Below are 25,729 nucleotides of genomic sequence, written 5' to 3'. Positions count from 1 at the left end.
AATTTTGAGCTTGCATGCGATCTTATCAGGCAGTCTTTGTTTTTTGTGGACACGCTCTGGGCTCAATTTTTATGCAAATTTTTCTGCTAATTTTTCAGCTTTTGAAGTCAGGATGGCCGAGCGGTCTAAGGCGCTGCGTTCAGGTCGCAGTCTCCCCTGGAGGCGTGGGTTCGAATCCCACTTCTGACATGAAAGTCTTTTCTTCTGCCTCTACTGCTGTAAGGTGTGTTTGGGGGCCAAAGTTTTTTGGTCGACTTTTGACTGCCTACACTTTTAAAAGACAAATATTCCTTTCACATCTGAAAAGCTGCATGCTTGTGGGGTTCCATGGTGTAATGGTTAGCACTCTGGACTCTGAATCCAGCAATCTGAGTTCAAATCTTGGAGGAACCTAAATCTTACCAGTAAGGACTTAAAAGGTGAAAGACTGAAAATCCTTTGACATGTCAAAGTTGCCACTCCGTCCTTGGAAAAAGGAAACAACGTGAATTTGTCCACTTTACACGTGTGAAGAAATGCAAATTTTGAGCTTGCATGCGATCTTATCAGGCAGTCTTTGTTTTTTGTGGACACGCTCTGGGCTCAATTTTTATGCAAATTTTTCCGCTAATTTTTCAGCTTTTTACGTCAGGATGGCCGAGCGGTCTAAGGCGCTGCGTTCAGGTCGCAGTCTCCTCTGGAGGCGTGGGTTTGAATCCCACTTCTGACATGAAAGCCTTTTCTTCTGCCTCTACTGCTGTAAGGTGTGTTTGGGGGCCAAAGTTTTTTGGTCGACTTTTGACTGCCTACACTTTTAAAAGACAAATATTCCTTTCACATCTGAATAGTTGGACACTTGTGGGGTTCCATGGTGTAATGGCTAGCACTCTGGACTCTGAATCCAGCAATCCGAGTTCAAATCTCGGTGGAACCTAAATCTTACCAGTAAGGACTTAAAAGGTGAAAGACTGAAAATCCTTTGACATGTCAAAGTTGCCACTCTGTCCTTGGAAAAGGGAAACAACGTGAATTTGTCCACTTTACACGTGTGAAGAAATGCAAATTTTGAGCTTGCATGCGATCTTATCAGGCAGTCTTTGTTTTTTGTGGACACGCTCTGGGCTCAATTTTTATGCAAATTTTCCCGCTAATTTTTCCGCTTTTGAAGTCAGGATGGCCGAGCGGTCTAAGGCGCTGCCTTCAGGTGGCAGTCTCCCCTGGAGGCGTGGGTTCGAATCCCACTTATGACATGAAATTCTCTTCTTCCGCCTCTACTGCTGTAAGGTGTGTTTGGGGGCCAAAGTTTTTTGGTCGACTTTTGACTGCCCACACTTTTAAAAGACAAATATTCCTTTCACATCTGAAAAGCCGCATGCTTGTGGGGTTCCATGGTGTAATGGTTAGCACTCTGGACTCTGAATCCAGCAATCTGAGTTCAAATCTTGGAGGAACCTAAATCTTACCAGTAAGGACTTAAAAGGTGAAAGACTGAAAATCCTTTGACATGTCAAAGTTGCCACTCCGTCCTTGGAAAAAGGAAACAACGTGAATTTGTCCACTTTACACGTGTGAAGAAATGCAAATTTTGAGCTTGCATGCGATCTTATCAGGCAGTCTTTGTTTTTTGTGGACACGCTCTGGGCTCAATTTTTATGCAAATTTTTCTGCTAATTTTTCAGCTTTTGAAGTCAGGATGGCCGAGCGGTCTAAGGCGCTGCGTTCAGGTTGCAGTCTCCTCTGGAGGCGTGGGTTCAAATCCCACTTCTGACATGAAAGTCTTTTCTTCTGCCTCTACTGCTGTAAGGTGTGTTTGGGGGCCAAAGTTTTTTGGTTGACTTTTGACTGCCTACACTTTTAAAAGACAAATCTTCCATTCACATCTGAAAAGTTGGACACTTGTGGGGTTCCATGGTGTAATGGCTAGCACTCTGGACTCTAAATCCAGCAATCCGAGTTCAAATCTCGGTGGAACCTAAATCTTACCAGTAAGGACTTACAGGTGAAAGACTGAAAATCCTTTGACATGTCAAAGTTGCCACTCCGTCCTTGGAAAAGGGAAACAACATGATTTTGTCCACTTTACACGTGTGAAGAAATGCAAATTTTGAGCTTGCATGCGATCTTATCAGGCTGTCTTTGTTTTTTGTGGACACGCTCTGGGCTCAATTTTTATGCAAATTTTTCTGCTAATTTTTCAGCTTTTGAAGTCAGGATGGCCGAGCGGTCTAAGGCGCTGCGTTCAGGTCGCAGTCTCCCCTGGAGGCGTGGGTTCGAATCCCATTTCTGACATGAAAGTCTTTTCTTCTGCCTCTACTGCTGTAAGGTGTGTTTGGGGGCCAAAGTTTTTTGGTCGACTTTTGACTGCCTACACTTTTAAAAGACAAATCTTCCTTTCACATCTGAAAAGATGCATGCTTGTGGGGTTCCATGGTGTAATGGTTAGCACTCTGGACTCTGAATCCAGCAATCTGAGTTCAAATCTCGGTGAAACCTAAATCTTACCAGTAAGGACTTACAGGTAAAAGACTGAAAATCCTTTGACATGTCAAAGTTGCCACTCCGTCCTTGGAAAAGGGAAACAACATGATTTTGTCCACTTTACACGTGTGAAGAAATGCAAATTTTGAGCTTGCATGCGATCTTATCAGGCAGTCTTTGTTTTTTGTGGACACGCTCTGGGCTCAATTTTTATGCAAATTTTTCCGCTAATTTTTCAGCTTTTGAAGTCAGGATGGCCGAGCGGTCTAAGGCGCTGCGTTCAGGTCGCAGTCTCCTCTGGAGGCGTGGGTTCGAATCCCACTTCTGACATGAAAGTCTTTTCTTCTGCCTCTACTGCTGTAAGGTGTGTTTGGGGGCCAAAGTTTTTTGGTCGACTTTTGACTGCCTACACTTTTAAAAGACAAATCTTCCTTTCACATCTGAAAAGTTGGACACTTGTGGGGTTCCATGGTGTAATGGCTAGCACTCTGGACTCTGAATCCAGCAATCCGAGTTCAAATCTCGGTGGAACCTAAATCTTACCAGTAAGGACTTACAGGTGAAAGACTGAAAATCCTTTGACATGTCAAAGTTGCCACTCCGTCCTTGGAAAAGGGAAACAACATGATTTTGTCCACTTTACACGTGTGAAGAAATGCAAATTTTGAGCTTGCATGCGATCTTATCAGGCAGTCTTTGTTTTTTGTGGACACGCTCTGGGCTCAATTTTTATGCAAATTTTTCTGCTAATTTTTCAGCTTTTGAAGTCAGGATGGCCGAGCGGTCTAAGGCGCTGCGTTCAGGTCGCAGTCTCCCCTGGAGGCGTGGGTTCGAATCCCACTTCTGACATGAAAGTCTTTTCTTCTGCCTCTACTGCTGTAAGGTGTGTTTGGGGGCCAAAGTTTTTTGGTCGACTTTTGACTGCCTACACTTTTAAAAGACAAATATTCCTTTCACATCTGAAAAGTTGGACACTTGTGGGGTTCCATGGTGTAATGGCTAGCACTCTGGACTCTGAATCCAGCAATCCGAGTTCAAATCTCGGTGGAACCTAAATCTTACCAGTAAGGACTTAAAAGGTGAAAGACTGAAAATCCTTTGACATGTCAAAGTTGCCACTCCGTCCTTGGAAAAGGGAAACAACGTGAATTTGTCCACTTTACACGTGTGAAGAAATGCAAATTTTGAGCTTGCATGCGATCTTATCAGGCAGTCTTTGTTTTTTGTGGACACGCTCTGGGCTCAATTTTTATGCAAATTTTTCCGCTAATTTTTCAGCTTTTGAAGTCAGGATGGCCGAGCGGTCTAAGGCACTGCGTTCAGGTCGCAGTCTCCTCTGGAGGCGTGGGTTTGAATCCCACTTCTGACCTGAAAGCCTTTTCTTCTGCCTCTACTGCTGTAAGGTGTGTTTGGGGGCCAAAGTTTTTTGGTCGACTTTTGACTGCCTACACTTTTAAAAGACAAATATTCCTTTCACATCTGAAAAGTTGGACACTTGTGGGGTTCCATGGTGTAATGGCTAGCACTCTGGACTCTGAATCCAGCAATCCGAGTTCAAATCTCGGTGGAACCTAAATCTTACCAGTAAGGACTTAAAAGGTGAAAGACTGAAAATCCTTTGACATGTCAAAGTTGCCACTCTGTCCTTGGAAAAGGGAAACAACGTGAATTTGTCCACTTTACACGTGTGAAGAAATGCAAATTTTGAGCTTGCATGCGATCTTATCAGGCAGTCTTTGTTTTTTGTGGACACGCTCTGGGCTCAATTTTTATGCAAATTTTCCCGCTAATTTTTCCGCTTTTGAAGTCAGGATGGCCGAGCGGTCTAAGGCGCTGCCTTCAGGTGGCAGTCTCCCCTGGAGGCGTGGGTTCGAATCCCACTTATGACATGAAATTCTCTTCTTCCGCCTCTACTGCTGTAAGGTGTGTTTGGGGGCCAAAGTTTTTTGGTCGACTTTTGACTGCCCACACTTTTAAAAGACAAATATTCCTTTCACATCTGAAAAGCCGCATGCTTGTGGGGTTCCATGGTGTAATGGTTAGCACTCTGGACTCTGAATCCAGCAATCTGAGTTCAAATCTTGGAGGAACCTAAATCTTACCAGTAAGGACTTAAAAGGTGAAAGACTGAAAATCCTTTGACATGTCAAAGTTGCCACTCCGTCCTTGGAAAAAGGAAACAACGTGAATTTGTCCACTTTACACGTGTGAAGAAATGCAAATTTTGAGCTTGCATGCGATCTTATCAGGCAGTCTTTGTTTTTTGTGGACACGCTCTGGGCTCAATTTTTATGCAAATTTTTCTGCTAATTTTTCAGCTTTTGAAGTCAGGATGGCCGAGCGGTCTAAGGCGCTGCGTTCAGGTTGCAGTCTCCTCTGGAGGCGTGGGTTCAAATCCCACTTCTGACATGAAAGTCTTTTCTTCTGCCTCTACTGCTGTAAGGTGTGTTTGGGGGCCAAAGTTTTTTGGTTGACTTTTGACTGCCTACACTTTTAAAAGACAAATCTTCCATTCACATCTGAAAAGTTGGACACTTGTGGGGTTCCATGGTGTAATGGCTAGCACTCTGGACTCTAAATCCAGCAATCCGAGTTCAAATCTCGGTGGAACCTAAATCTTACCAGTAAGGACTTACAGGTGAAAGACTGAAAATCCTTTGACATGTCAAAGTTGCCACTCCGTCCTTGGAAAAGGGAAACAACATGATTTTGTCCACTTTACACGTGTGAAGAAATGCAAATTTTGAGCTTGCATGCGATCTTATCAGGCTGTCTTTGTTTTTTGTGGACACGCTCTGGGCTCAATTTTTATGCAAATTTTTCTGCTAATTTTTCAGCTTTTGAAGTCAGGATGGCCGAGCGGTCTAAGGCGCTGCGTTCAGGTCGCAGTCTCCCCTGGAGGCGTGGGTTCGAATCCCATTTCTTACATGAAAGTCTTTTCTTCTGCCTCTACTGCTGTAAGGTGTGTTTGGGGGCCAAAGTTTTTTGGTCGACTTTTGACTGCCTACACTTTTAAAAGACAAATCTTCCTTTCACATCTGAAAAGATGCATGCTTGTGGGGTTCCATGGTGTAATGGTTAGCACTCTGGACTCTGAATCCAGCAATCTGAGTTCAAATCTCGGTGAAACCTAAATCTTACCAGTAAGGACTTACAGGTAAAAGACTGAAAATCCTTTGACATGTCAAAGTTGCCACTCCGTCCTTGGAAAAGGGAAACAACATGATTTTGTCCACTTTACACGTGTGAAGAAATGCAAATTTTGAGCTTGCATGCGATCTTATCAGGCAGTCTTTGTTTTTTGTGGACACGCTCTGGGCTCAATTTTTATGCAAATTTTTCCGCTAATTTTTCAGCTTTTGAAGTCAGGATGGCCGAGCGGTCTAAGGCGCTGCGTTCAGGTCGCAGTCTCCTCTGGAGGCGTGGGTTCGAATCCCACTTCTGACATGAAAGTCTTTTCTTCTGCCTCTACTGCTGTAAGGTGTGTTTGGGGGCCAAAGTTTTTTGGTCGACTTTTGACTGCCTACACTTTTAAAAGACAAATCTTCCTTTCACATCTGAAAAGTTGGACACTTGTGGGGTTCCATGGTGTAATGGCTAGCACTCTGGACTCTGAATCCAGCAATCCGAGTTCAAATCTCGGTGGAACCTAAATCTTACCAGTAAGGACTTACAGGTGAAAGACTGAAAATCCTTTGACATGTCAAAGTTGCCACTCCGTCCTTGGAAAAGGGAAACAACATGATTTTGTCCACTTTACACGTGTGAAGAAATGCAAATTTTGAGCTTGCATGCGATCTTATCAGGCAGTCTTTGTTTTTTGTGGACACGCTCTGGGCTCAATTTTTATGCAAATTTTTCTGCTAATTTTTCAGCTTTTGAAGTCAGGATGGCCGAGCGGTCTAAGGCGCTGCGTTCAGGTCGCAGTCTCCCCTGGAGGCGTGGGTTCGAATCCCACTTCTGACATGAAAGTCTTTTCTTCTGCCTCTACTGCTGTAAGGTGTGTTTGGGGGCCAAAGTTTTTTGGTCGACTTTTGACTGCCTACACTTTTAAAAGACAAATATTCCTTTCACATCTGAAAAGTTGGACACTTGTGGGGTTCCATGGTGTAATGGCTAGCACTCTGGACTCTGAATCCAGCAATCCGAGTTCAAATCTCAGTGGAACCTAAATCTTACCAGTAAGGACTTAAAAGGTGAAAGACTGAAAATCCTTTGACATGTCAAAGTTGCCACTCCGTCCTTGGAAAAGGGAAACAACGTGAATTTGTCCACTTTACACGTGTGAAGAAATGCAAATTTTGAGCTTGCATGCGATCTTATCAGGCAGTCTTTGTTTTTTGTGGACACGCTCTGGGCTCAATTTTTATGCAAATTTTTCCGCTAATTTTTCAGCTTTTGAAGTCAGGATGGCCGAGCGGTCTAAGGCACTGCGTTCAGGTCGCAGTCTCCTCTGGAGGCGTGGGTTTGAATCCCACTTCTGACCTGAAAGCCTTTTCTTCTGCCTCTACTGCTGTAAGGTGTGTTTGGGGGCCAAAGTTTTTTGGTCGACTTTTGACTGCCTACACTTTTAAAAGACAAATATTCCTTTCACATCTGAAAAGTTGGACACTTGTGGGGTTCCATGGTGTAATGGCTAGCACTCTGGACTCTGAATCCAGCAATCCGAGTTCAAATCTCGGTGGAACCTAAATCTTACCAGTAAGGACTTAAAAGGTGAAAGACTGAAAATCCTTTGACATGTCAAAGTTGCCACTCCGTCCTTGGAAAAGGGAAACTACGTGAATTTGTCCACTTTACACGTGTGAAGAAATGCAAATTTTGAGCTTGCATGCGATCTTATCAGGCAGTCTTTGTTTTTTGTGGACACGCTCTGGGCTCAATTTTTATGCAAATTTTTCCGCTAATTTTTCAGCTTTTGAAGTCAGGATGGCCGAGCGGTATAAGGCGCTGCGTTCAGGTCGCAGTCTCCCCTGGAACCGTGGGTTTGAATCCCACTTCTGACATGAAAGTCCTTTCTTCTGCCTCTACTGCTGTAAGGTGTGTTTGGGGGCCAAAGTTTTTTGGTCGACTTTTGACTGCCTACACTTTTAAAAGACAAAAAACAAAGTCTGCTTATCACCTTCATCCAGGGCCTCCCACAGTGATATGATTGTGCCAACTCCAGCTACAGAAGAGGAAGTAAAGTGGATGTGCCGGGGGCATGAAGGACCTCCAGCACTGTGGGATCATCTAGATTATCAATGAAACCCTCATCTTCCTCCATGTCATCCTCCACATCATGCTCCTCAATGAGGAGGTAAACCAGGGTGCATATCCTGCAGCCCCTGACCAGTCTGCTGGAGCAGATACTGCACCCCTGTGAGCTCTCCTGAAACAATATGCATAAAGTGATGCAGTTCCAAAAGTTAAAAATGAGTTCACAAATGCTTACCGGTGTAACGGGAGGGTTGAACAGAACCTTTGGACTTCGTGAACGTGATCGGCTGTCGAATGCGGCGATTGGTTGATGAATGTCGGATGTGGGATCGTGACCGCGGCCGACATTTCTAACAGTACCCCGGATGATCCCTGCAGTCTCCTGTAGAGGTGTGAATTTGAATCCTGCTTCTGATTGCCTGCACTTCTTTTCCAGCTCCTTTGCTGTTTTGAGTTCATGGTTTGAGTTTCTTCCTTGAGTGAAAATTTGCCCCTCAGTTGTCGAATATGATCCCACTTCGTCCTGCTACTACCTTTTATTTGTTAAAGTTTATTTCGATTATTGTTTATTTTAACGTATTTATTTGTGTTTCTCTCTTCTCAGAAATGAGGATGCTATGCTCACTATAACATGTGGAACACGGCTTTAAAACGATTCTCTTTTTCTGCGCACAAAATGTTGATAAAGTTTTCTTTAAAAAAAATATCACTTTGGTACATTCACAGTCTTTCAGACATAAAATGATATTTATTATTATCAGCTTTAAGTTCTGACTTTGAGAGTGATGAGTCGGCGGATGTCGCTGATTGGTTGGTGTCTGTAGGGGGTGTTTGTAGGCTAATCAGGGGCGGGGCTTGTTAAACAGCTGTCGGGAGATCGTCGCGGGTGATTGAGCACTTGAATCCGGAGGAAACAGGATCCCGGCGGCTCCTCCTGTTACAGCCGGCGGGACCGGGCAATCATGTTTGACCTGAAGAAGAGGGACAGTCTGACCCTGAACTGCAGCCGGGAGGCGGAGGAGTTCAGGAGAGTGGCGGTCAGGCGGAAGGTGAAAGGTGGCGCGGCGGAGTGTCGCGCTCCCCAAACAGGTGAGAGGGCTTTCACTTAACCGAGCTGCCGTCCGACATTTAAGCGTCTGCATGTCAGCACTCTAACCTGAACGCACCAAATATTCCAACACCTGTCTCACTCTGAGGTAATCCCAGTTTCACGCATGTTAAGATACCAATCAAAGAAAGAGGCTGTTAAATTTAACTCAACAATAAAACAGCAGATTAGTGGCTTTACATTTATCTTCCACTCTGAATTTATCCCAGAAGAGGGTCATCAGTATCTTCAGTGCTTTAGAGCACCTCTCTGTTCAATAAGGACAGCGCTTGGCAAGACCTGTGTTGCAGCATGTATTTGTCAGCTTTATTTCTCAGTGGGCATCATAGTGAATACACCAGTAGTGTGTTTGTTTGTATTTCTACAGTGACTGTGTAAATTGTCATTTCTTCAGTGGTGATTGTGAAACAGTGTCACTACACACACCTTGGTCTCAACAGTCTACCTTCAAGAAAGCTCTGGTCTTAAATTTTTGTCAAATATGCTCAGAAAAGTGTTGGTACACTTTTCTGATGATTTTCATGATACTTATCTGATTTAATGATGGCGGTGATATGAATGGTAAGAGACTGATGGAAAGAGTGGGAAGTCTAATCTGCTCTGTGAGTGGGTGACCAGGGCAGTGGGTAAGGGCACCAGGGCTGTCCATAAGTAAATGCTATTTTAGCAGTCCTTCTGTCGGCATGTGAATGTAATGCCTGTGTGTGTGTGTGTGTGTGTTGGTACACACAGTTGGCACCTGTTGCTCTCTCAGCTTGTTGGATTACTGAAGTGAAATCGCTTTCCCATGTTTCAGCCTGGACTTTGTCTGTGTGTTCTGAGACCAGCATTTGTCAATGCACACAGATGCATACAAAGCCCTTCTGTTCCCATACTGCGGAAGAACTATCTTGTTGAGGTTTGAGAACTATGCTTGCTCTAATGGTACTATTAGATGCAGAATTAGACAGTGTACTACTACACTCCGCTCTGACCTTTGTGTTAAAACTCACAAGTTTGTACTTACAGAAATTTACTCTCTAGACAGAAAGTGAATATATGGCATATTTAGGTTAATCCATGTAAATAAAATATATAAATAAATGGTGGCTATAAAATACTTCCTGCAGCATAATTTAACTAGTTAAAAAAAAAATTAAGTATGTTATTTATATATTTGATAAAATATTTTACCACCAAAAATATCTTTAACCCAACTTGAGTTATTTTTTATATGTTACAAAGTTAAATGGTGAAAGTGAGTATTTGAAAACATATCAAAACCTGTCCAGTATAGTTATGGCATTTATAAATGTAAAAAAGTATTGATTGCCGTTTCTCAGATGCTGACTATGTATGAGGGAGAAAAAAACAGAAGTGAGAAAGCGGAAGTACTACAATTTTTTTTTTTTTTTTTTTTTTTTTTAAGAAGATAGACTTTAGCCCGCTCCACATGACGAACTAATCTGCCACACTTCAGGAAAGCCAGGAGTGAACTGGAGAGCTTTACTTTAAATAACGGATATGACATAAATCTGATTATAGTTGTGATGGAACCAGAAAGCGTGTGCAAAATGTTGTGAGTTTAATGACAAAATTGAAATAAATTTGTGTGCTGTTGACCGAGGGCTAACAGGGCTTTGGAGGAATAAGGTCTGTGAATCATGTCCCAATCCAAGTTTGCATTTCAAAGGCTTTTCACAGTGTAAGGTTATAGTTCTTCACAAATTATAAAGCAGAACAAATAAATAATGATGATGGCTCTCAAAAATTGCTTCAGCTATAATAGGAATTCTGAGTATAAAATTTGAGTAAATAATGTCTTCGTTAGCTGAACACACCTGTGGTACTTCTACAGTGAAAATTAAACAGCATTCAGAAAGTTGGCTCTAACACTGTTCAAGACATTCCCATAAATGTTTTGCACTTCCAACAGCTGTCCAATTCATCCCAAACTAGTTGGAAGAAGTTGTTTGTGTGTGGTGTATAGCTCTATTGGGCAATACTTTATTTACCTTTGCACTTAAGCTTATTGATTGGGCTGAAACTGATTAAAATACAATAAACAAAACAATGGGGGCTTGTGAAAACATTGTTTTGGTATAACCACCATGAAAAAGCCATGAAAAGTATATACCATGTAGTTTTGGGGGGGGAAACTCATACATGTATTTTAATATTAATGGCGTATTTCTTCTACTAGTGAGCAGTGGAGCATGTGGCACATACAGTTCTGGTCATACCTGTGCTAGGGTCTGCAGATCAGAACCAAATTCCAAGGAAGACAACCAAACAACCCCGGCTAAAAGATCTCCTTTAAAACCACAAGGTAGGCTGATGCCCATCCGAAGTGCCCAGGCTTTAATTGATTTATGTAATTAATCCCACTTAATTTGTATAACATTAATTTTTATTGTAATCACACTGTTTCTCTTTATAGTACCTCTGAAACCAGCATACCTGCAGAGCCCTGCAAGGCTGGAACAACATCAAGCCAACAGTCCCACTGCAAGAAAACTACCACCCCACATCAGGGTTGCAGAGGAAAACCAGAGTCCTAACAGAAGTTGCAGACCTTCTGTTTCCAGTGTCAATCCAACACACAATTGCCAAAGCACCCCCAGTCCCCTGAGAGGAGGGGGGAACTTTTATATGAATGGAATGCACATAAGCCCTGCAGGACTTGTTCAAGGCATGCCACATCTTTCCAGCAGCCCAGTTTTAGGATCGCCAAGTCCAAGCAAAAGAGGCATTCAAAACTGTAGCCCATGTAGGGAAGGAGGGCACAGCCCCGCTAAGTTGTGTCCAAGAAATCCTAGCCCCCTCACAGGAAAACTACGGACCCCCAGCCCCATTCTGGGGAGACACGGTAGCTACAGCCCTGCCAAGAACTCTAAATCCTGGCTTGGACTGCACAGAATCCCAGGCAGCAAGATGGAAGGAGGAAACATGGGGACAGGGAAATCTTTGAGTGTGCCTAATTTGATTGTCTTCTTGGATGAGAGCAGGTGGGACTTATCTGTTTCTGTACCTAAAATACCTAAATACCTTCAAATGGCACATGGAGTCCAATAATTATGAATATTATTTAAAATTTCAGTCATGCATTCACTTATTTTCTGCAGGCCTCCCATTGAAAAAGTTGACCGATCTCCACTGAAACTACTGCTGTCACCTAACTGCAATGGGCCTGCCATCACTGTCAAAGCTCCAGCTCATCATGGAGTCAATCATACCGTGCATGGCCCAGCACAAAGTGGCACACTGCAGGAGAAAAAATGCCCGAAAGAAAACGAGAAAGTGGAGCAAAGCAAAATGACCGAATCTTCTGGCTACAAGTTTTCCTGTCAGTGGAATGAAGGTACTACAGGGGATGGAGGCATTCATAAGGGGTCTGCGGAAGAACAATGTGAGGACGGCAGGAAGAAGGGAGGCGAAAGCGATCCGAAAGATGACGAGAACACAGAGCTGAAATTGTATAACATAGTCAACGAACTCCTGCAGACTGAGAGGGCCTACGTAGCTCGCCTGCACCTGCTAGACCAGGTGTGGTATCTTCCATGAAAACACAATGCTCTTAATCCTTAAAAAGAAAGTGTAACAAAATAGAGCTTTTCATTTTTCAGCTGAAGATTTTCCTGCCCTGTCAGATAGTTACCGTTCTTGATTGAATCGGCGTTTCTCTGGTAGAAGATGAGTAACTGTAAAACTAATGAATGTGCCCTGGCTCTGACTCCCCCTCACAGGTGTTCTGCTTACGGCTAACAGAAGAAGCAGGCCGAGGTTCATTTCCTCCTGAAGTGATAAGAAATATTTTCTCCAACATTTCCTCTATCTACTCCTTCCACAGCCAGTTCCTGCTACCTGACCTGGAAACCTGCATTGGCCAGTGGTGAGTGTTTGTCATGAACCCAGAAAACATTCATGTAACTTTGTCAGAACGGACCTTTACATTTTACCTTCTCACTTCTCACAAAATGCAGGCATGAGAGGCCAGGCCTTGGTAAAGTTCTGCTGCAACATGCACCGTTCCTGAGGATGTATGCCGACTATGTCAGGAACTTTGACCAGGCTTTGGAGCTGGTGAGGACCTGGACTGAGCGCTCCTCTGCTTTCAGGAGTATCATCCAAGATATACAGGTGAAACATACCAAGCAATTTATACATTTGTAACTCCTCCCATGCAGCTAGAAAGGTTGGGGTTCTCGGCAGGATATAAGAAATACATTTTCCTGCTTTAGTGTCAGGAGGTGTGCGGCAGCTTGACCCTACAACATCACATGTTAGAGCCAGTCCAGAGGCTTCCACGTTATGAAATGCTGTTGACAGATTATCTCAAGAAACTGCCAGAGGATAGCCCAGACTACGATCTTGCTTACAGTAAGTTTACTGTGCTGTCTCTTCATCGTGCACACCATCATTGTGTCTGATAAAGTGACCGACTGCCTCTGAAAGCTCATTATGTGTGGAGCAGTATGAAACTCTTCCTTTGTCTCCTCCCCCAGAGTCCTTGCAGACTATTTCCATGGCAGCCATTCATTCAAACAGTGCCATCCACAAAGCTGTACGTTAGTATAACACACCACATCATTTACCAATGTCGCTATAAGATTTCACTAGTTCTTATTAACTGCATTATATTGTCAGAAGGAACTTTCTTTCTTAACGTTTGGCCATTTTTCTATATTATGCATTGACAATTTAGTTAATAATAATCATCATATAACTATGTGTCCATAAATCATATGGACAGTTTCAGTGTTTTTCACCATCTCTGCCTGCAGGAGAGCCTGAAGCGGCTGCTGGAGATCTATGAGATGGTTGGCGAGGAGGAAGTGGTCAATCCAACCAACGAGTTTCTCAGAGAAGGTCGGCTGCTCAAGCTTGCCGCCAGGAACATGTCTGCCATGGAGAGACACTTGTTTATGGTGAGTATAAATATTTTTGCTGAGACAGTGATCCATAATCTTTACTTTTCTGTTACCTCAGTTGTGGGATTATATAAAACTGCACTTAAATGTTCATCATGTTAACCCTGTAAATTTTGTTATTTAACTATTTCGACAGTTCAACAACTTTCTGCTGTGCTGCACTCCGAAGTTTAGCCTTGTTGGGCAACGTTTTACTGTCCGATGCCGAATTGGAGTGGATGGCATGCAGGTACAACAGACCATCAATGAAGACCACCCATACACTTTTCAGGTCTCTGGAAAGGAGAGGACCCTTGAACTGCAGGCCAGGTTTGTTTGTAAACATGTACTTTACATCCATAATGTTCAATATAATGCATGAATACATGGCATATTTATTTTTATGGTCCTGGTTGTTTGTACAAAAATAAAAAGAACATGATGGAGGACTACTATGAAATGAAAATGAATTGTGATGCACTTCAGCATTGTCCACTGTTAATTACTGTTAACTTAATCAATCAAATAGCTTTTCTTCTTTTTCAGCACTGAACAAGACCGAGATGAGTGGATAAAGGTACCAGGGTAGTTTAATTTAGTGCTGCACATTCTTATTACGATATAACTGATGAGGAAAAGATTCTTCTAAAAATATGTCTTCTGTTCCAGGTTATTCAGGAAGCCATTGATGAGTTTCAGCAGAAAAATGAGACATTTAAATTGGCTTCTAAGGAGCCCAGCGTGGAAGAACCAGTGAGTTTTCAAATATTCCCTTTGAAAGTAGGATCAGTAGGTAGTGTGCATTTATATCTGTCCAGACAGACAGAAGACATTCCAGCTCAGAGGGCGCTATGCTTTACAGGCAGAGGAACTCGGCCGACGAGCCCCTCGCTGGATCAGGGACAATGAAGTAACCGTGTGTATGAAATGTCAAGACCCTTTCAACGCGCTCACAAGAAGAAGACATCACTGCCGGGCATGTGGCTGTGTGAGTGACCAACAGCTTGGTGAGGAAAACATCAGACCTGAGCTGGGTTTTGAAGTGGCGGTTTCTCTTCTTCACAGGTGGTGTGCTGGAAGTGCTCGGACCATAAAGTGGCACTCGAGTACGATAGTAACAAGCTTAACAAAGTGTGTAAAACCTGTTACTCCATCCTGATTGCTCAGAGAGAGGAGCAAGTGGAGGGCAGGAAGAGAAGAATACAGGAGGTGAGTGTATGTGTATGACAAGGATTTAGATTTCAAATCCATTTATACCCTTAGGGTGTTACTATTAAGTATTAAGTATTAAGTACTATTAAGTAGTTATGGCCTTATGTGTTTGTTGTTGTTTTCTTTTCTCCTCTCTTTATAAAGTACTGCTCAAAATTTCCTTCATAAGATGAAGTTTTCTCAAAGGCTACAAAAGCACCCTTTTTAAAAAAAAAAAAAAAAAAAGCTCCCATTTATAATCATGGTATTTTAAATTCTACGGGACATTTGGGAAGTATTACTTTGTTCACAAGATGCAACATAACAATAACATCAATATTTGTCTGTCTCTTTTATTGTGCGTTGTTCTCAAGTCTGAGGCATCCCCAGTGTCTTGCAATACTGTAATGAGTGGCTTCCTGCAGTATGGTGACAATCCCAAAACCTGGGAACGAGTGTGGTCTGTTATCACGAGGACCGAGCCTCCAGTTCTGTCCCTGTACTCTCTGCCACAGGTAGGGATCGCTGTCATCGGAAAATTGTGGTTAAATATATATGAAAACAAGTTGTTTGTTTGTTTTTTTTTTTTGTTTTTTTTTTCAAGCTTTGGGTAATGATGCCACGTAGTTACTGTAGATGATGTTGTCATAAACGGATATTGCCACAATCACTCCCCTCAGAGTCAGCAGCTTCCATTGTAACACCCAAGTGGAGGAAAAAAGGGAAGCTGCAAAAATGATGAGTGGTTGTGCAATCAAGTGCACAACAGTTTCTGAATTAAAAGGCTGAGGGTAGAGAAGAGAGAACATAGTGCCTGAAAGACTGTCCACAAAACCAGAACTCTTTTGATTTAAAAACAAACAAAAAAAAAAAAACAGAATGAGCCCTTTTGGCTTTGTGTAGTGTGTGTATAGCACACATACTTGAATTTATTTATTTTTTTTAAAGGTCATCCAACCATTCATTGGCCCTTTGAGCCTGCCAAGTATCTGTGATTTTTATTCTCATTTATTAACATAAATCAACCAATCACCAGCTGACATGACATTTTCATCTTCCTCCTCCCTTTCATTTACACGCTTCATCTCTAGGATGTGAAGCATCTGTCTCGGATACCTCTGATGAGCTGCACCGTGGAGGATTCCCCTCAGGAGTTGCAAGGTCAGCCTTGTTTCCAACTCAGTCAGGCCAAAACGACCCACACTTTCTCCTGCGATGACTTGGGCTCCAAACAGCGATGGCTGACTGTCCTAAAAGTTGCTGTGGCAGGCGGCAGGCCAACGTGCACACCGGCTGCCTCTGACATCACCACCAACGGCTCTGGCTGTGGTACTGAGGAACTGATCATCAATGGCAACAAAGAAAACCACTCCTGAAAGTCCAGGGACTGCTACTAAAAGCAGGTACACCGACGTTGAGATTAAAGACAGTAACATTGAACAAAGTATTATAAATGAATGAAGTGAAATTCAGGGCTGACAACCATTTTCTTCACAAGTGACTGTGCACTTTATTTCTGAAATGTTTTACAGTAAAATAAATAAAGTGAAAGTGTTTTAACATGAGTCAGACTATACCTTCAACTACAAGGATGTTTGCTTTGTACAGCTTGTGAAATGTAGCAAGAGAATGTGTTTAAAGTTTTGTTTTGTTATTTTTTTTTCTCTTTACAGCAGGATGTCAGTGATACAGAGTGGGATCATTATTGTCTTATAAAACACATTCAGCCGATCCCATTTCTTCAGATAATTACAGAAATTGAATATTTACACTCAAACATTTACAGCTATACGAGAAAGACATACTAAATAAAAAATGAAACGGATAAGAATGAGTGCTGGGAAAGAAATAACGACTTAGGACGTACTCCATCTTATTTGTGTCATGTACTCAGCATTTATCAAGACTAAAGCACCAGATGAGCTCACTGTGTGGCAGGTTTCTGCCAGGAAAAAAAGCAATAACCACAGCTGACTAAAAGAGTTTGCAGCAACAACTATTTCTTATGTCAATGACAAAATTATTATTTTAAATGCATTTTAAATGCATTCCAAATTTCATTCAGGTCAAACAATAACATGCAATGTGAAAGGGCTTTCTCTTTTTGACAAACTCCAAGATAATTATCACTAATCTCTGTTGCTGTGTGGAACTTTTTGTAGGCTGTTGTAGGTTTGTTCTACACTCAGTTACATACAGTTTGTTTTTGTTGTCGTCATCAGCCATGCTCCCAGCAAAATGGTTAGAATAAAGTGACGGTACTTATACTAGCACTAAACAACAACAAATATAAAAAATGAACGGCTCACAAAAAAAAAAATATTGGGCAGCTTGCACTAAAAAAACCCAGCAAGGGAAAATAAGTTTGTTTACCAGCATGTTTACTTCTGTGAAAGCAGAAAAGGAATTGTCCTTTTTTTAGTAGTGTAGTGTCCCCTAGTTGCCAAAAAATAATATTGCACTTTCTAATTCATTTTTTTTTTTTAGCTGGTAAATGGGCAACTATATTCACCAACTAGTCAACAAGGGTGTTTTGTTTCTTTGGAAGTGTAACTTTTGCATAATTGGATGTAGATAAAAACAGCAAATTTATAAAAAAAAAAACAAAAAAAACAAAACATGAGTTTAAACACAGCTTAAAATCACAAAAGTTCTGTTGAGCCATATCAGGTGAGAGTCATCTGTAGGTTCGGCACATCATTTGACACACTATTATAAAAATATATTGTTTATAGCCGCTTTGTTTGTCATTTCACAGCAACTTGTGAGCTGACATTTCTTTGTGTCCCTTGTGTGTTGCCTCTTGCATCAATAACAAAACATTAATATGCCCCCCCAGTTTTTGCTGTTGAGGGAGCTAAAAATATACGCTGTTGGGTGTGCTTCAAAAATGCGCACAACTTAAAAGCGATTGAATTGTGATTTCTGATTTGTTGAGAAGATAGTTGAGCTGAAAATACAGCTGAATTTTAGAGAAAAGCACTAAAAAGTGTTTGGACTGTCGACGGCTTATTCCAAAAGACAGTCAGACGATCAGGGGGCACGTGAGCCATTTCAATATGTCTTCGCCTGTTGGGGACATCATTACAAAATCTGATTTGGTTTCTGCACAGGGGAAACAAAATTAAATGGAAATACTGGATAGGCCAAATCCATCAACTTTAAATGTTCCACTTGAACAGCAGCAGATATGGATATGGCTCTTGAACAAAAAGGTGGTTTGATCTGCTATTAATGACGCATTTCAAGAAAGAAGGCCCTGATTTGGATGTAGAGGCTCAAAATGGAATATTTAGATCCAGCACTTCATACAACAATAGTAACATCAGAAAACAGTCAGACCTCATATAACACATATGTCGACACATTGTACACAAAGAAATATTTTTTTGCATTATGTACAGGTAGGCTACCTCTCGTTCACTTTCACTGATTAATCATGTTTTCCCCACTAAAAACCTCCCAACCACTCTTCTGCTCTGACATTCTAATCCAAGAATTCAACTTAAAATACCAGCAATCTGTCTTCCTTAAGAAGAAGAGTTATTCCTGCTGGGGAGTGGCCAATCCATTTCAAAGCTGAGTTTAACCATGATGCTGCATCAGGCAGAATTGACAAAGTTGACTCAGAACGGCTGTTTTCAGAAAGCAGAGCTACCGTTAACAAAAGGAAAGGGAAATGTACAACATAAAGGTTACACCGGAGAAATTCCTGGAGGCTCAAATCATCCTTCAGGCTCCAACAGGCCAGTAGTGCAGCACACAGAGTTGGCTCTAGGCAAATCGCCTCACTTTTTCCATTAGAACCAGCAGTGATGGAAAAACCTGCGCTAACCTTTTGTTGTCTCTCAGCTGCAGCAGAGCTGCTCTGACACCAGCAGGGTGTCGTAGCCATAGATCTCCAGCAGGTGGAGCAGGAAGAGCCTGTCTCCATGGGGGTCCAGGCCCATGGCTCTCACGCTCTCCTGTGTCAAAGTGGGATCAGGGCTTCCTGCCACCTCGCTCAGTGTCTGGAAAATTCGGTTGTTCTGTTCCAGGAAAAACCTGGGAAAGTTGGAAAATAACAGGAAAACCGCTGAGTAAGTTGCTGATGGATTTGTTTTAACCGTTTTCCTTATTTAAAATCCTGCAAGAATATCATCTCTCTAGGCTGAGCAGTGGCAGCAATAACATGAATAAAGCACAGGAAATCTGTTCAAATCTAGAATGTGAAATGTGATAACCGAGATGACTGTCTGTGATTTTGTAGATTAGATTTTGATTTTCCAAGTCGTCGTCGTGATAGCTTGTTATGCCAAGCGGTTTAGTAGTTGCTGCTTAAATGGCTAGTTAGATCATTGGAAATGGCCTTACAGAATAAAGAGATCCTCTTCACTGGATACGCAGTCTCCATTCTCCTCCTGGGAATACAGCAACATCTGCCTGCGCGTGCGCACACACACACACACACACACTCTTATTTATAGTAGTTCCTCAGAAGACAGAGAGCACCATTTGAGCTTTACACTGAGCTATGTAACATATACAGTGCTTGTTCTATATATTAGGTTAAATCGTGAACTGAATGCTGATCTTGGCTTGACAACATCAAACAAACCAGCATCCCTAGTGCTCCGATACTAGTATCACTGTAATTATGATTGTAGTAAGAATTTTCACACTATTAAATAAAGGAAATGACAAAGGAAGGAAGGAAAGAAAGGAAATGACAGATTCAATAATGAATACATAGTCTGCTGCTTTAATGGCTGTGGTGAGAAAGTGGATTTCAAAGCCAACAATATGTGTCACTGTGTATTTAATGCCTTTTGCCTACCCTACGCTGTCTGTCTTACTCAAACCGGTGGCCACAGGTTCCCACTGAGGAAGTAAATGTACCAAAGTAATTACCTGAGAGCTTATCTTTTTATGAGATTTGCTCACGGTGAAAAAATCTAGGCTAATTTCTTACCTCAGTAATTGTGTAAACCTTAAGCAGTAGCCTTGTCTTTCTACCTACCTCTGCTCCGTGAGTTTGCGATATTTCTCCCGGTCTGCCGTACTGAGGCGGAGCAGAGGCTTCAGGCCATCTCTGTAGGTTTTTACATTCTGATTGTCTACATACACATCATAGAGATCCTTCTTCTCCTCGAAGATCTTTTCTGTAGTACCTGAACACACACAAATAGAGTATCCTGAAGGTTTGAAGTACTGGAGATGCAAGTCACGCATGTAGAAGTCGTGTATTTAAGCAACTCGTCTAAATACTGGGTGTTTTCACAAATGTTGATCAGGTTTCCACTTACATGCTACATAGGAGAGCTCATTCTCCAGGGCGCTGATATCAGCCACATTAACGTAGAAGAAAGGGCGGAACTCCGGCACAGCTGCACTGACCCCAGGGATGGAGATGTTTGCCAGGCAGCAGCAGCAGTAAACTGAGAGAGGGTGGAGAGCGAATTTAGACGAATTATACATGAGTGTGGGAAAGAAAGTGATCAATGCAGGAAACGACTGTGTGCATGACACGTGGGCTGGCCAGTACTGCTCCAGATGAATAGGAACTGTATCTTCAGACTCTTCAAACTGGTAAGATATTGTTTTATGAATAAATTTAAAGATTGTTTAGACTTTTAGTAAGGTACCGATATGAAAATAATCTTTAAAAATGTAATTTGTAAATAAAACTGAATATTTTGAAGCATTTAATTGGTACCACTTTCCAAAGTGGGACTGGAGCCATGAGTACATTTGCTTGGCCTAACATCTTTGTTTTCACTGATTATGAGTCTAGCTGTTGCCACCTGTTTCTAGTGTTTAGGATAAGCTAAACTAAATGTTCTGTGGTTCCACCTTCATACTGAGTTTCAGATCTTTTCATTTCAGCGAAGATAACAATTATTTCCAAATGTCAAGAAACATTCCTTAAATTTCTGTTCAAACTGCTGTGAGAACATCTCCATTTCTCACCCCTGTAGCAGACCACACCCACAGGAGGAGGGGAGAAGATGAGGATGCGTCTGCGGAGGAGAGCCAGTTTCCACAGCACCATGATCTGCTCCCCAAAAAAGCGGATGAACTGGGACATGCAACCTGCCGGGTGGGTGATCTGATGTAACAGACACAGCACAGTGAGGGGCAGAAGGTTATAGACAGGCACAGAAGAGGCTTTGTTGAAATCGAGATGAAAAATGTCCTCTTACCTTCATCTCTGGATGCATGCTGTGGTTGATCACAGCTCCCCAGGCATTGGCTGGACATGCAGTAACAATACCATCTCCACTGGGGGGCAGAAGGGCCCTCTTGTCCTCATAGAAGGCCTCCAGAGGAGAGTAATGGCCAGGGGACTGGAGCTGTAGCCTGGGAGAGAGCATGAGACAATAACAAAATGTGTCAGGAGAGCGAGGGAAAAAAAAAAGGGGGGGAGCACTGACACTAATTCCAAAAATTCCAAAACAATTACACAAGGCCCCCTAAATGTAATTTGTTATGTTTAACCTATCATAGATGAAAGTTAATTCATTTCCAGTCTAATTAAAAATAAAAAATTGGACTTATAGACTTCGGGCAGTAATGATAACAAGAAGATGACGCATGCAAATGTAAAACAATCCAAAAATGAATATTTTAAACAATATATGTGGCTACGGATGCAAATCTGTCCAGTAGCTCAGCCCAAAGCAATCACTGCCTTTTGATGTACATGAACACCTTGATTTCTCCCCTGAATAAATGAAAACATCAGTCTAAATGTTAAGATGGAGACAAAATGTAGGATGTGGTGAACAGTGACTCATTAACGCAGATCGATTTTTAAATTACAAATGACGAACGGCAGCTCTTTCTTGCCCAAATTAATTGTCTAGGGCTTGGAACGCACCATACAGTAGGAACAGACTGGATTGAATAGAGCCTTTAATCCAAAGTACAGAGGAAGACAGCTGCCAACACTATGGGTATATAACTGTGATATTTAAAATATGAAGACTTTGATATTCATTTATATATATTTCTTGGTATGTTGTCATTAAATCAGATTTATAATCATGTCAGGAAAAAAATGGAACATTCTTACACCATTAATATCCAAACATAAAAAAATACAAAGAGAAAAATGAATAATCCTTTAAATCCATGGATTGCCACCATCTGACAGTTATCTATTAACAGGAGCAAACTGGATTATTCAGTCAGCGGTACAAACATGAGCAAAAGCACTCTGTTGCATGCGCACAAATCTTACACTCCAATTTTTAGACACCAAGTCACATCACCATTTTTCAATCCCCTTCTAACCCTGTTAGCATAATTTGTATTTCTCTGTGAATCCAGTTTAGTGTGCTGCAAATGCTCAGAGAAGGTACAAAAAAGAGAACAGTATTTGGGACTGGAATTCCTCAACATCCTAATCTCCTCATGACCAACAGCGAGACCTTTGTTTCAGAAAGTGACGGCTGCCGTAGCAGTCAGCAGATGGGAAGTCTCGAGCGAGCTAAGGGGAATGATGAGTAAGGAGCATGACCAATGCATGACTGGAGACCAAAAGAGGCCAGAGACTGCAAACTGTGGAGAGGCAGAGACAGGGGGTCAGGGCAAACATAAGAAAATTCTTTTTTTTTTTTTTTTAAAGATTGGTGATGTGACAAGATTTCAGATGTAAAACAGGCCAAGTTCACAGGCCCGTGCGTACCAGCAAAAGTTAATGGGGTCAAAGATAATGGAAGTACAATAGAGGAGCGCGGGAAACTTGTCAAATAGAGAAAACAGAAGTAACATAAAAAGTGCAAGTTCTCTATTTAAGTTGATGGAATGAAAGAAGAGGAAGTGGGCTTTAAGCGTGTGATCACTTTTGGTGATAGTAACAGGTTTCTTATATTTTAGAACTATACTAACTGAAAGATTCTAGTGCTTTTGACCAGTGTCCTTGATCTTTGACTGCTCTTTTTTTCTTTATGGTGTCAACAAAATAAGGTCTCTTAAGTGCAAGAATATAAAAAGGAAGATTGCATTTAATAATATGAAATTAGATGGTTTGCTGCTGAAGTCTTCTTTTATGACAGCTGAATTTTTGATGAGGATGTCTTCTAGTTTTTCCGACTGTTACTGTGAATAGCAACCATAATATTGTCCACTTTCTCATGCCATCATTTTTCAGAGTATGTGTGATTTTACAATTAAGAAAATTATTTTGATATTATTAGCAAGTCTTTTTTTTTTTTTTTTCCCCCTAGAGAGAGAGAGAGAGGGCGTCCAGGTTAACAGCGTCTGTGCACATGGACAAATACAACAAACCAGCTTCTCATACCTGACCTGGTGCTCCAGGAAGCTCATGTAACGGTAGAGCAGCGTGTAGGAAGGAGAGAGGATCCCTACTGACTTCATCCTCGCCCCCCTCTCCACCGTGCTCTCCACCGCCATGTTGGCAAAGCACGCCAGGCCAAAGTAGCTGCCCTTCCGGAAGTAGCTGTGGATGCGTGAGAGAGGGAGACAGATGAAGCCATGTGTCAAGACAACAAAGATACTGCCAGATGGCTGTGCCTCTTTTTTGCCAGGCAACACTTTGTGTTGTTCGATCCTGCCAGGGAGGGAGACATGGGACTGCATCCTAATACTCCCAATCAGCTCCCCCTACTTAGTTGTCTGCAAACGCACACATACTTACATGAAGTCCGTGGTTACTCGGTGGGAGCCGCTGGCAATGGCTTTAAACTCCACACCCTCCAGGTCCATGTCTTTGGGCAGACACCACTCCAGCATATTTCCTATCACACCCACACAATACAGATAATAATAAAACAAACATTGAACCAGACAAACACTGATACAGGAACAGATAGAGAATATATTATCACCATCTCATTTAATGTCTGTGAAGTTATAGTGATGCAGCCTGACTGGATCCTTTGGACTTCATTTTGTGTCAGTTGAGCAGTGACGCTCAAGCAGCAGCTGAGCAAATGTAATGTGAAAGGAGCAGGGTGGTAGAGAAAGTGACTCAGCCAATGCGCTTTTCAGTCTAATCATTAGCTACATGTGTCAGTCAGGGGAATTTCTGCAGGAACACATCAGCCACCAAATTGAGGCTGCAGGTCTGTATCATCCACACAGAAACAAGTCACGCTAAATGTGCTCCATTTAACAGCTGTTATTCACTTAAAGTATTGAGCTTAAGGTATCCTGCTGTGCTAGGTACCTATCAAATGTATTAACAAAGAAATCGTTTACTGCATGGTCCAAATAATTAGTAGAGGTGTAACATTTTTACACAATCAGCATGTTGCTTTGGTTTGTGACGTACCATTTGGTTCTTGATGCTGGTTTGCAGGAAAATAATCTTAAACTTAATATTCTATCTGAACTTTCTCTGTGCCTTGTCAATCAATCATTACAGACACTAAAATTCATTCAAATCCAACTCTGAGTCCTCTACTTGGGTTATAGGCTCTTTTTAAGACTCATTTAGTAATTTAAAATATAAAACTAATGGGCTTTGGGATGCTGACCATATGGGCCCAGTTCAAGGCCTTGAAAACGTTGCAAGAGCTATTTTTCTAATAATACACATACAGAACCCTTCTCCAAGTTCTATCCACTCTGATTATTAATTGCATAAACCTATACCCTTCATTTATTAGCTGTAACAGTACTGATCATACAGATCAAATGATTCCTCTAATTTACCTGGAGTCTTATTTGCTCAATTCAAAGTGAAGCCTTTCCTGCAAAGCCTCTATTAGACAGCATAACCGTGACATTATCAGTGATCCTTCCACTGAATATTTCTCTAAAAAGCATCGCTATCACCACTACATCTCCCCGGTGGTAATAATTTCCCTGGTCTCAAGTCAATCTGACAAATCGGAAAATTCCCAGCTCCACCCTGTAGGGCATATACTGTGCAGCAATCAAGTCACGTTTTCATTCTAAAACACTGAATCCTTGGATTCCTAACATTGTAAATCAAAGAAGTGCTGTTCCACAGGGGCTGCCCCTGTCTTCAAGATGGCCCTCTTTAAAAAATGTATAACCCTTCTCTACAGCAGCCACCAGCTGATTGATTTTCATCATCCCAACTCATCCTGACATGTTGAAATGTCTGTTCTGCAGTTAGGCTCCAGGTTTTGAAATGGTTGTGGATGACACCTCCAAACTTATATCCAGGTCAGGGAGAGCCACACCTGTAGGAGAAGGGTCTGCAGACTTGGTACAAACATGCGCTGGTGGTTTTGGGCGTCAGACAGACTGATATGAGTCTGTTCTGTGAGACGAGACAGGCTTCATGTTTTCCTCTCTCCTGCCTACAAACACCACCAAGCACTCTTTCTCTAAACATTTAGTATTTTATTCAACACAGCAATGAGAACGTCCCACCTGATCTGGTATTGAATGTAACCACGAAAACCGACACAATCTGGTCCTTTTCTTCCCATTTCACCATCCTGTCTTCCAGCGACACCTCCCTCTCTCCTGAATCCGACAGATGCTCGTCGGTGTCGGGATGCAGCCCTCCATCTGTGCCCGCCGGGTTGCTGGAGGTCATGGGCGGGGTGCTGCAGCCGTCTGAGCCGGAGATGGACCTGCTGGGAGTGGGACCCCCCGGACCGCTGCTCCACCCAAACCCGGGCGCGGAGCATCCCGGTAAGGCACGGTTGTTGGAGGGGCTGGACAGACGGTCCGCCGGTGCAGCATCGCCGGGCTTCTCCGCGGACGGAATCTCCTCCCAGTCCAGCAGAGGGGCTCGGTCCGACCGCTCCACCATCCTGCCGGCGGTCCCGCCTCGTCAGTCTCACCGCGGATTGTAAGTGATGTTTCAACCGAGCAGGTCCATCCGGGGATGGTTACAGCTCAGAGCGATTCCCGCATCGTGAAGTTATTACAAACTGCTCAGAAAGGTTGTGTTTTGCAT

At 42.4% G+C, this 25,729-nt stretch overlaps 2 protein-coding genes and 24 non-coding genes across 27 annotated transcripts; 25 read left to right on the top strand and 1 right to left on the bottom strand.

The window, feature by feature from the left end:
* The first annotated feature begins 106 nt into the window (after positions 1 to 106).
* On the top strand, positions 107 to 189 carry trnal-cag (transfer RNA leucine (anticodon CAG)). The gene has a single exon. It is a non-coding gene; the product is annotated as a tRNA-Leu (tRNA).
* A 437-nt stretch (positions 190 to 626) lies between these two features.
* Positions 627 to 709, top strand: trnal-cag (transfer RNA leucine (anticodon CAG)). Its single transcript has one exon. It is a non-coding gene; the product is annotated as a tRNA-Leu (tRNA).
* Positions 710 to 841: 132 nt separating this feature from the next.
* trnaq-cug (transfer RNA glutamine (anticodon CUG)) lies at positions 842 to 913 on the top strand. Its single transcript has one exon. It is a non-coding gene; the product is annotated as a tRNA-Gln (tRNA).
* Positions 914 to 1,146: 233 nt separating this feature from the next.
* Positions 1,147 to 1,229, top strand: trnal-cag (transfer RNA leucine (anticodon CAG)). Its single transcript has one exon. It is a non-coding gene; the product is annotated as a tRNA-Leu (tRNA).
* A 437-nt stretch (positions 1,230 to 1,666) lies between these two features.
* On the top strand, positions 1,667 to 1,749 carry trnal-cag (transfer RNA leucine (anticodon CAG)). Its single transcript has one exon. It is a non-coding gene; the product is annotated as a tRNA-Leu (tRNA).
* Positions 1,750 to 2,185: 436 nt separating this feature from the next.
* On the top strand, positions 2,186 to 2,268 carry trnal-cag (transfer RNA leucine (anticodon CAG)). The gene has a single exon. It is a non-coding gene; the product is annotated as a tRNA-Leu (tRNA).
* A 132-nt stretch (positions 2,269 to 2,400) lies between these two features.
* Positions 2,401 to 2,472, top strand: trnaq-cug (transfer RNA glutamine (anticodon CUG)). Its single transcript has one exon. It is a non-coding gene; the product is annotated as a tRNA-Gln (tRNA).
* A 232-nt stretch (positions 2,473 to 2,704) lies between these two features.
* On the top strand, positions 2,705 to 2,787 carry trnal-cag (transfer RNA leucine (anticodon CAG)). The gene has a single exon. It is a non-coding gene; the product is annotated as a tRNA-Leu (tRNA).
* A 132-nt stretch (positions 2,788 to 2,919) lies between these two features.
* On the top strand, positions 2,920 to 2,991 carry trnaq-cug (transfer RNA glutamine (anticodon CUG)). Its single transcript has one exon. It is a non-coding gene; the product is annotated as a tRNA-Gln (tRNA).
* Positions 2,992 to 3,223: 232 nt separating this feature from the next.
* trnal-cag (transfer RNA leucine (anticodon CAG)) lies at positions 3,224 to 3,306 on the top strand. Its single transcript has one exon. It is a non-coding gene; the product is annotated as a tRNA-Leu (tRNA).
* Positions 3,307 to 3,438: 132 nt separating this feature from the next.
* On the top strand, positions 3,439 to 3,510 carry trnaq-cug (transfer RNA glutamine (anticodon CUG)). Its single transcript has one exon. It is a non-coding gene; the product is annotated as a tRNA-Gln (tRNA).
* Positions 3,511 to 3,743: 233 nt separating this feature from the next.
* On the top strand, positions 3,744 to 3,826 carry trnal-cag (transfer RNA leucine (anticodon CAG)). Its single transcript has one exon. It is a non-coding gene; the product is annotated as a tRNA-Leu (tRNA).
* A 132-nt stretch (positions 3,827 to 3,958) lies between these two features.
* trnaq-cug (transfer RNA glutamine (anticodon CUG)) lies at positions 3,959 to 4,030 on the top strand. Its single transcript has one exon. It is a non-coding gene; the product is annotated as a tRNA-Gln (tRNA).
* A 233-nt stretch (positions 4,031 to 4,263) lies between these two features.
* Positions 4,264 to 4,346, top strand: trnal-cag (transfer RNA leucine (anticodon CAG)). Its single transcript has one exon. It is a non-coding gene; the product is annotated as a tRNA-Leu (tRNA).
* Positions 4,347 to 4,783: 437 nt separating this feature from the next.
* Positions 4,784 to 4,866, top strand: trnal-cag (transfer RNA leucine (anticodon CAG)). The gene has a single exon. It is a non-coding gene; the product is annotated as a tRNA-Leu (tRNA).
* A 436-nt stretch (positions 4,867 to 5,302) lies between these two features.
* trnal-cag (transfer RNA leucine (anticodon CAG)) lies at positions 5,303 to 5,385 on the top strand. The gene has a single exon. It is a non-coding gene; the product is annotated as a tRNA-Leu (tRNA).
* A 132-nt stretch (positions 5,386 to 5,517) lies between these two features.
* trnaq-cug (transfer RNA glutamine (anticodon CUG)) lies at positions 5,518 to 5,589 on the top strand. Its single transcript has one exon. It is a non-coding gene; the product is annotated as a tRNA-Gln (tRNA).
* Positions 5,590 to 5,821: 232 nt separating this feature from the next.
* On the top strand, positions 5,822 to 5,904 carry trnal-cag (transfer RNA leucine (anticodon CAG)). Its single transcript has one exon. It is a non-coding gene; the product is annotated as a tRNA-Leu (tRNA).
* A 132-nt stretch (positions 5,905 to 6,036) lies between these two features.
* On the top strand, positions 6,037 to 6,108 carry trnaq-cug (transfer RNA glutamine (anticodon CUG)). Its single transcript has one exon. It is a non-coding gene; the product is annotated as a tRNA-Gln (tRNA).
* Positions 6,109 to 6,340: 232 nt separating this feature from the next.
* Positions 6,341 to 6,423, top strand: trnal-cag (transfer RNA leucine (anticodon CAG)). The gene has a single exon. It is a non-coding gene; the product is annotated as a tRNA-Leu (tRNA).
* Positions 6,424 to 6,555: 132 nt separating this feature from the next.
* Positions 6,556 to 6,627, top strand: trnaq-cug (transfer RNA glutamine (anticodon CUG)). The gene has a single exon. It is a non-coding gene; the product is annotated as a tRNA-Gln (tRNA).
* A 233-nt stretch (positions 6,628 to 6,860) lies between these two features.
* Positions 6,861 to 6,943, top strand: trnal-cag (transfer RNA leucine (anticodon CAG)). Its single transcript has one exon. It is a non-coding gene; the product is annotated as a tRNA-Leu (tRNA).
* Positions 6,944 to 7,075: 132 nt separating this feature from the next.
* On the top strand, positions 7,076 to 7,147 carry trnaq-cug (transfer RNA glutamine (anticodon CUG)). Its single transcript has one exon. It is a non-coding gene; the product is annotated as a tRNA-Gln (tRNA).
* Positions 7,148 to 7,380: 233 nt separating this feature from the next.
* trnal-cag (transfer RNA leucine (anticodon CAG)) lies at positions 7,381 to 7,463 on the top strand. The gene has a single exon. It is a non-coding gene; the product is annotated as a tRNA-Leu (tRNA).
* A 1,155-nt stretch (positions 7,464 to 8,618) lies between these two features.
* On the top strand, positions 8,619 to 16,341 carry LOC115036863 (FYVE, RhoGEF and PH domain-containing protein 4-like). 2 transcript variants are annotated; one of them, XM_029495247.1, is made up of 16 exons: positions 8,619 to 8,745; positions 10,947 to 11,072; positions 11,184 to 11,751; positions 11,869 to 12,289; positions 12,490 to 12,635; positions 12,727 to 12,883; positions 12,985 to 13,123; positions 13,249 to 13,307; positions 13,528 to 13,671; positions 13,811 to 13,983; positions 14,200 to 14,230; positions 14,323 to 14,406; positions 14,516 to 14,641; positions 14,719 to 14,862; positions 15,219 to 15,359; positions 15,936 to 16,341. In XM_029495247.1, the coding sequence occupies exons 1-16, from the start codon at positions 8,619 to 8,621 to the stop codon at positions 16,218 to 16,220; spliced, it is 2,871 nt and encodes a 956-aa protein (XP_029351107.1). In that variant the 3' UTR covers positions 16,221 to 16,341. The 2 variants fall into 2 exon arrangements, with proteins under 2 accessions (XP_029351107.1, XP_029351108.1); XM_029495248.1 differs by having other exon boundaries at positions 14,323 to 14,410; positions 14,520 to 14,641.
* A 2,351-nt stretch (positions 16,342 to 18,692) lies between these two features.
* LOC115036527 (protein LCHN-like) lies at positions 18,693 to 25,688 on the bottom strand. Its single transcript, XM_029494715.1, has 9 exons — positions 25,195 to 25,688; positions 23,486 to 23,585; positions 23,129 to 23,287; positions 21,027 to 21,183; positions 20,794 to 20,932; positions 20,130 to 20,261; positions 19,844 to 19,994; positions 19,198 to 19,266; positions 18,693 to 18,888 (listed from the first exon to the last, which is right to left on the bottom strand). The coding sequence occupies exons 1-9, from the start codon at positions 25,580 to 25,582 to the stop codon at positions 18,693 to 18,695; spliced, it is 1,491 nt and encodes a 496-aa protein (XP_029350575.1). The 5' UTR covers positions 25,583 to 25,688.
* Positions 25,689 to 25,729: the final 41 nt, after the last annotated feature.

The sequence above is a fragment of the Echeneis naucrates genome, chromosome 23 (assembly GCF_900963305.1).
Source record: "Echeneis naucrates chromosome 23, fEcheNa1.1, whole genome shotgun sequence".
Classification (NCBI taxonomy): Eukaryota; Metazoa; Chordata; class Actinopteri; order Carangiformes; family Echeneidae; genus Echeneis; species Echeneis naucrates.
This window is presented reverse-complemented; position numbering and strand designations above follow the sequence as displayed.

Coding starts and splice junctions, on each gene's coding strand:
- LOC115036863 (XM_029495247.1), top strand. CDS start 8,619: ATGTTTGACCTGAAGAAGAGGGACAGTCTGACCCTGAACTGCAGCCGG. Junction 12,636..12,726: donor GAAACCTGCATTGGCCAGTG/GTGAGTGTTTGT, acceptor CACAAAATGCAG/GCATGAGAGGCCAGGCCTTG. Junction 13,984..14,199: donor ACCCTTGAACTGCAGGCCAG/GTTTGTTTGTAA, acceptor CTTCTTTTTCAG/CACTGAACAAGACCGAGATG.
- LOC115036527 (XM_029494715.1), bottom strand. CDS start 25,582: ATGGTGGAGCGGTCGGACCGAGCCCCTCTGCTGGACTGGGAGGAGATT. Junction 21,184..23,128: donor TTCCTGGAGCACCAGGTCAG/GTATGAGAAGCT, acceptor GCTCTCTCCCAG/GCTACAGCTCCAGTCCCCTG. Junction 19,995..20,129: donor TGAGCTCTCCTATGTAGCAT/GTAAGTGGAAAC, acceptor GTGTGTGTTCAG/GTACTACAGAAAAGATCTTC.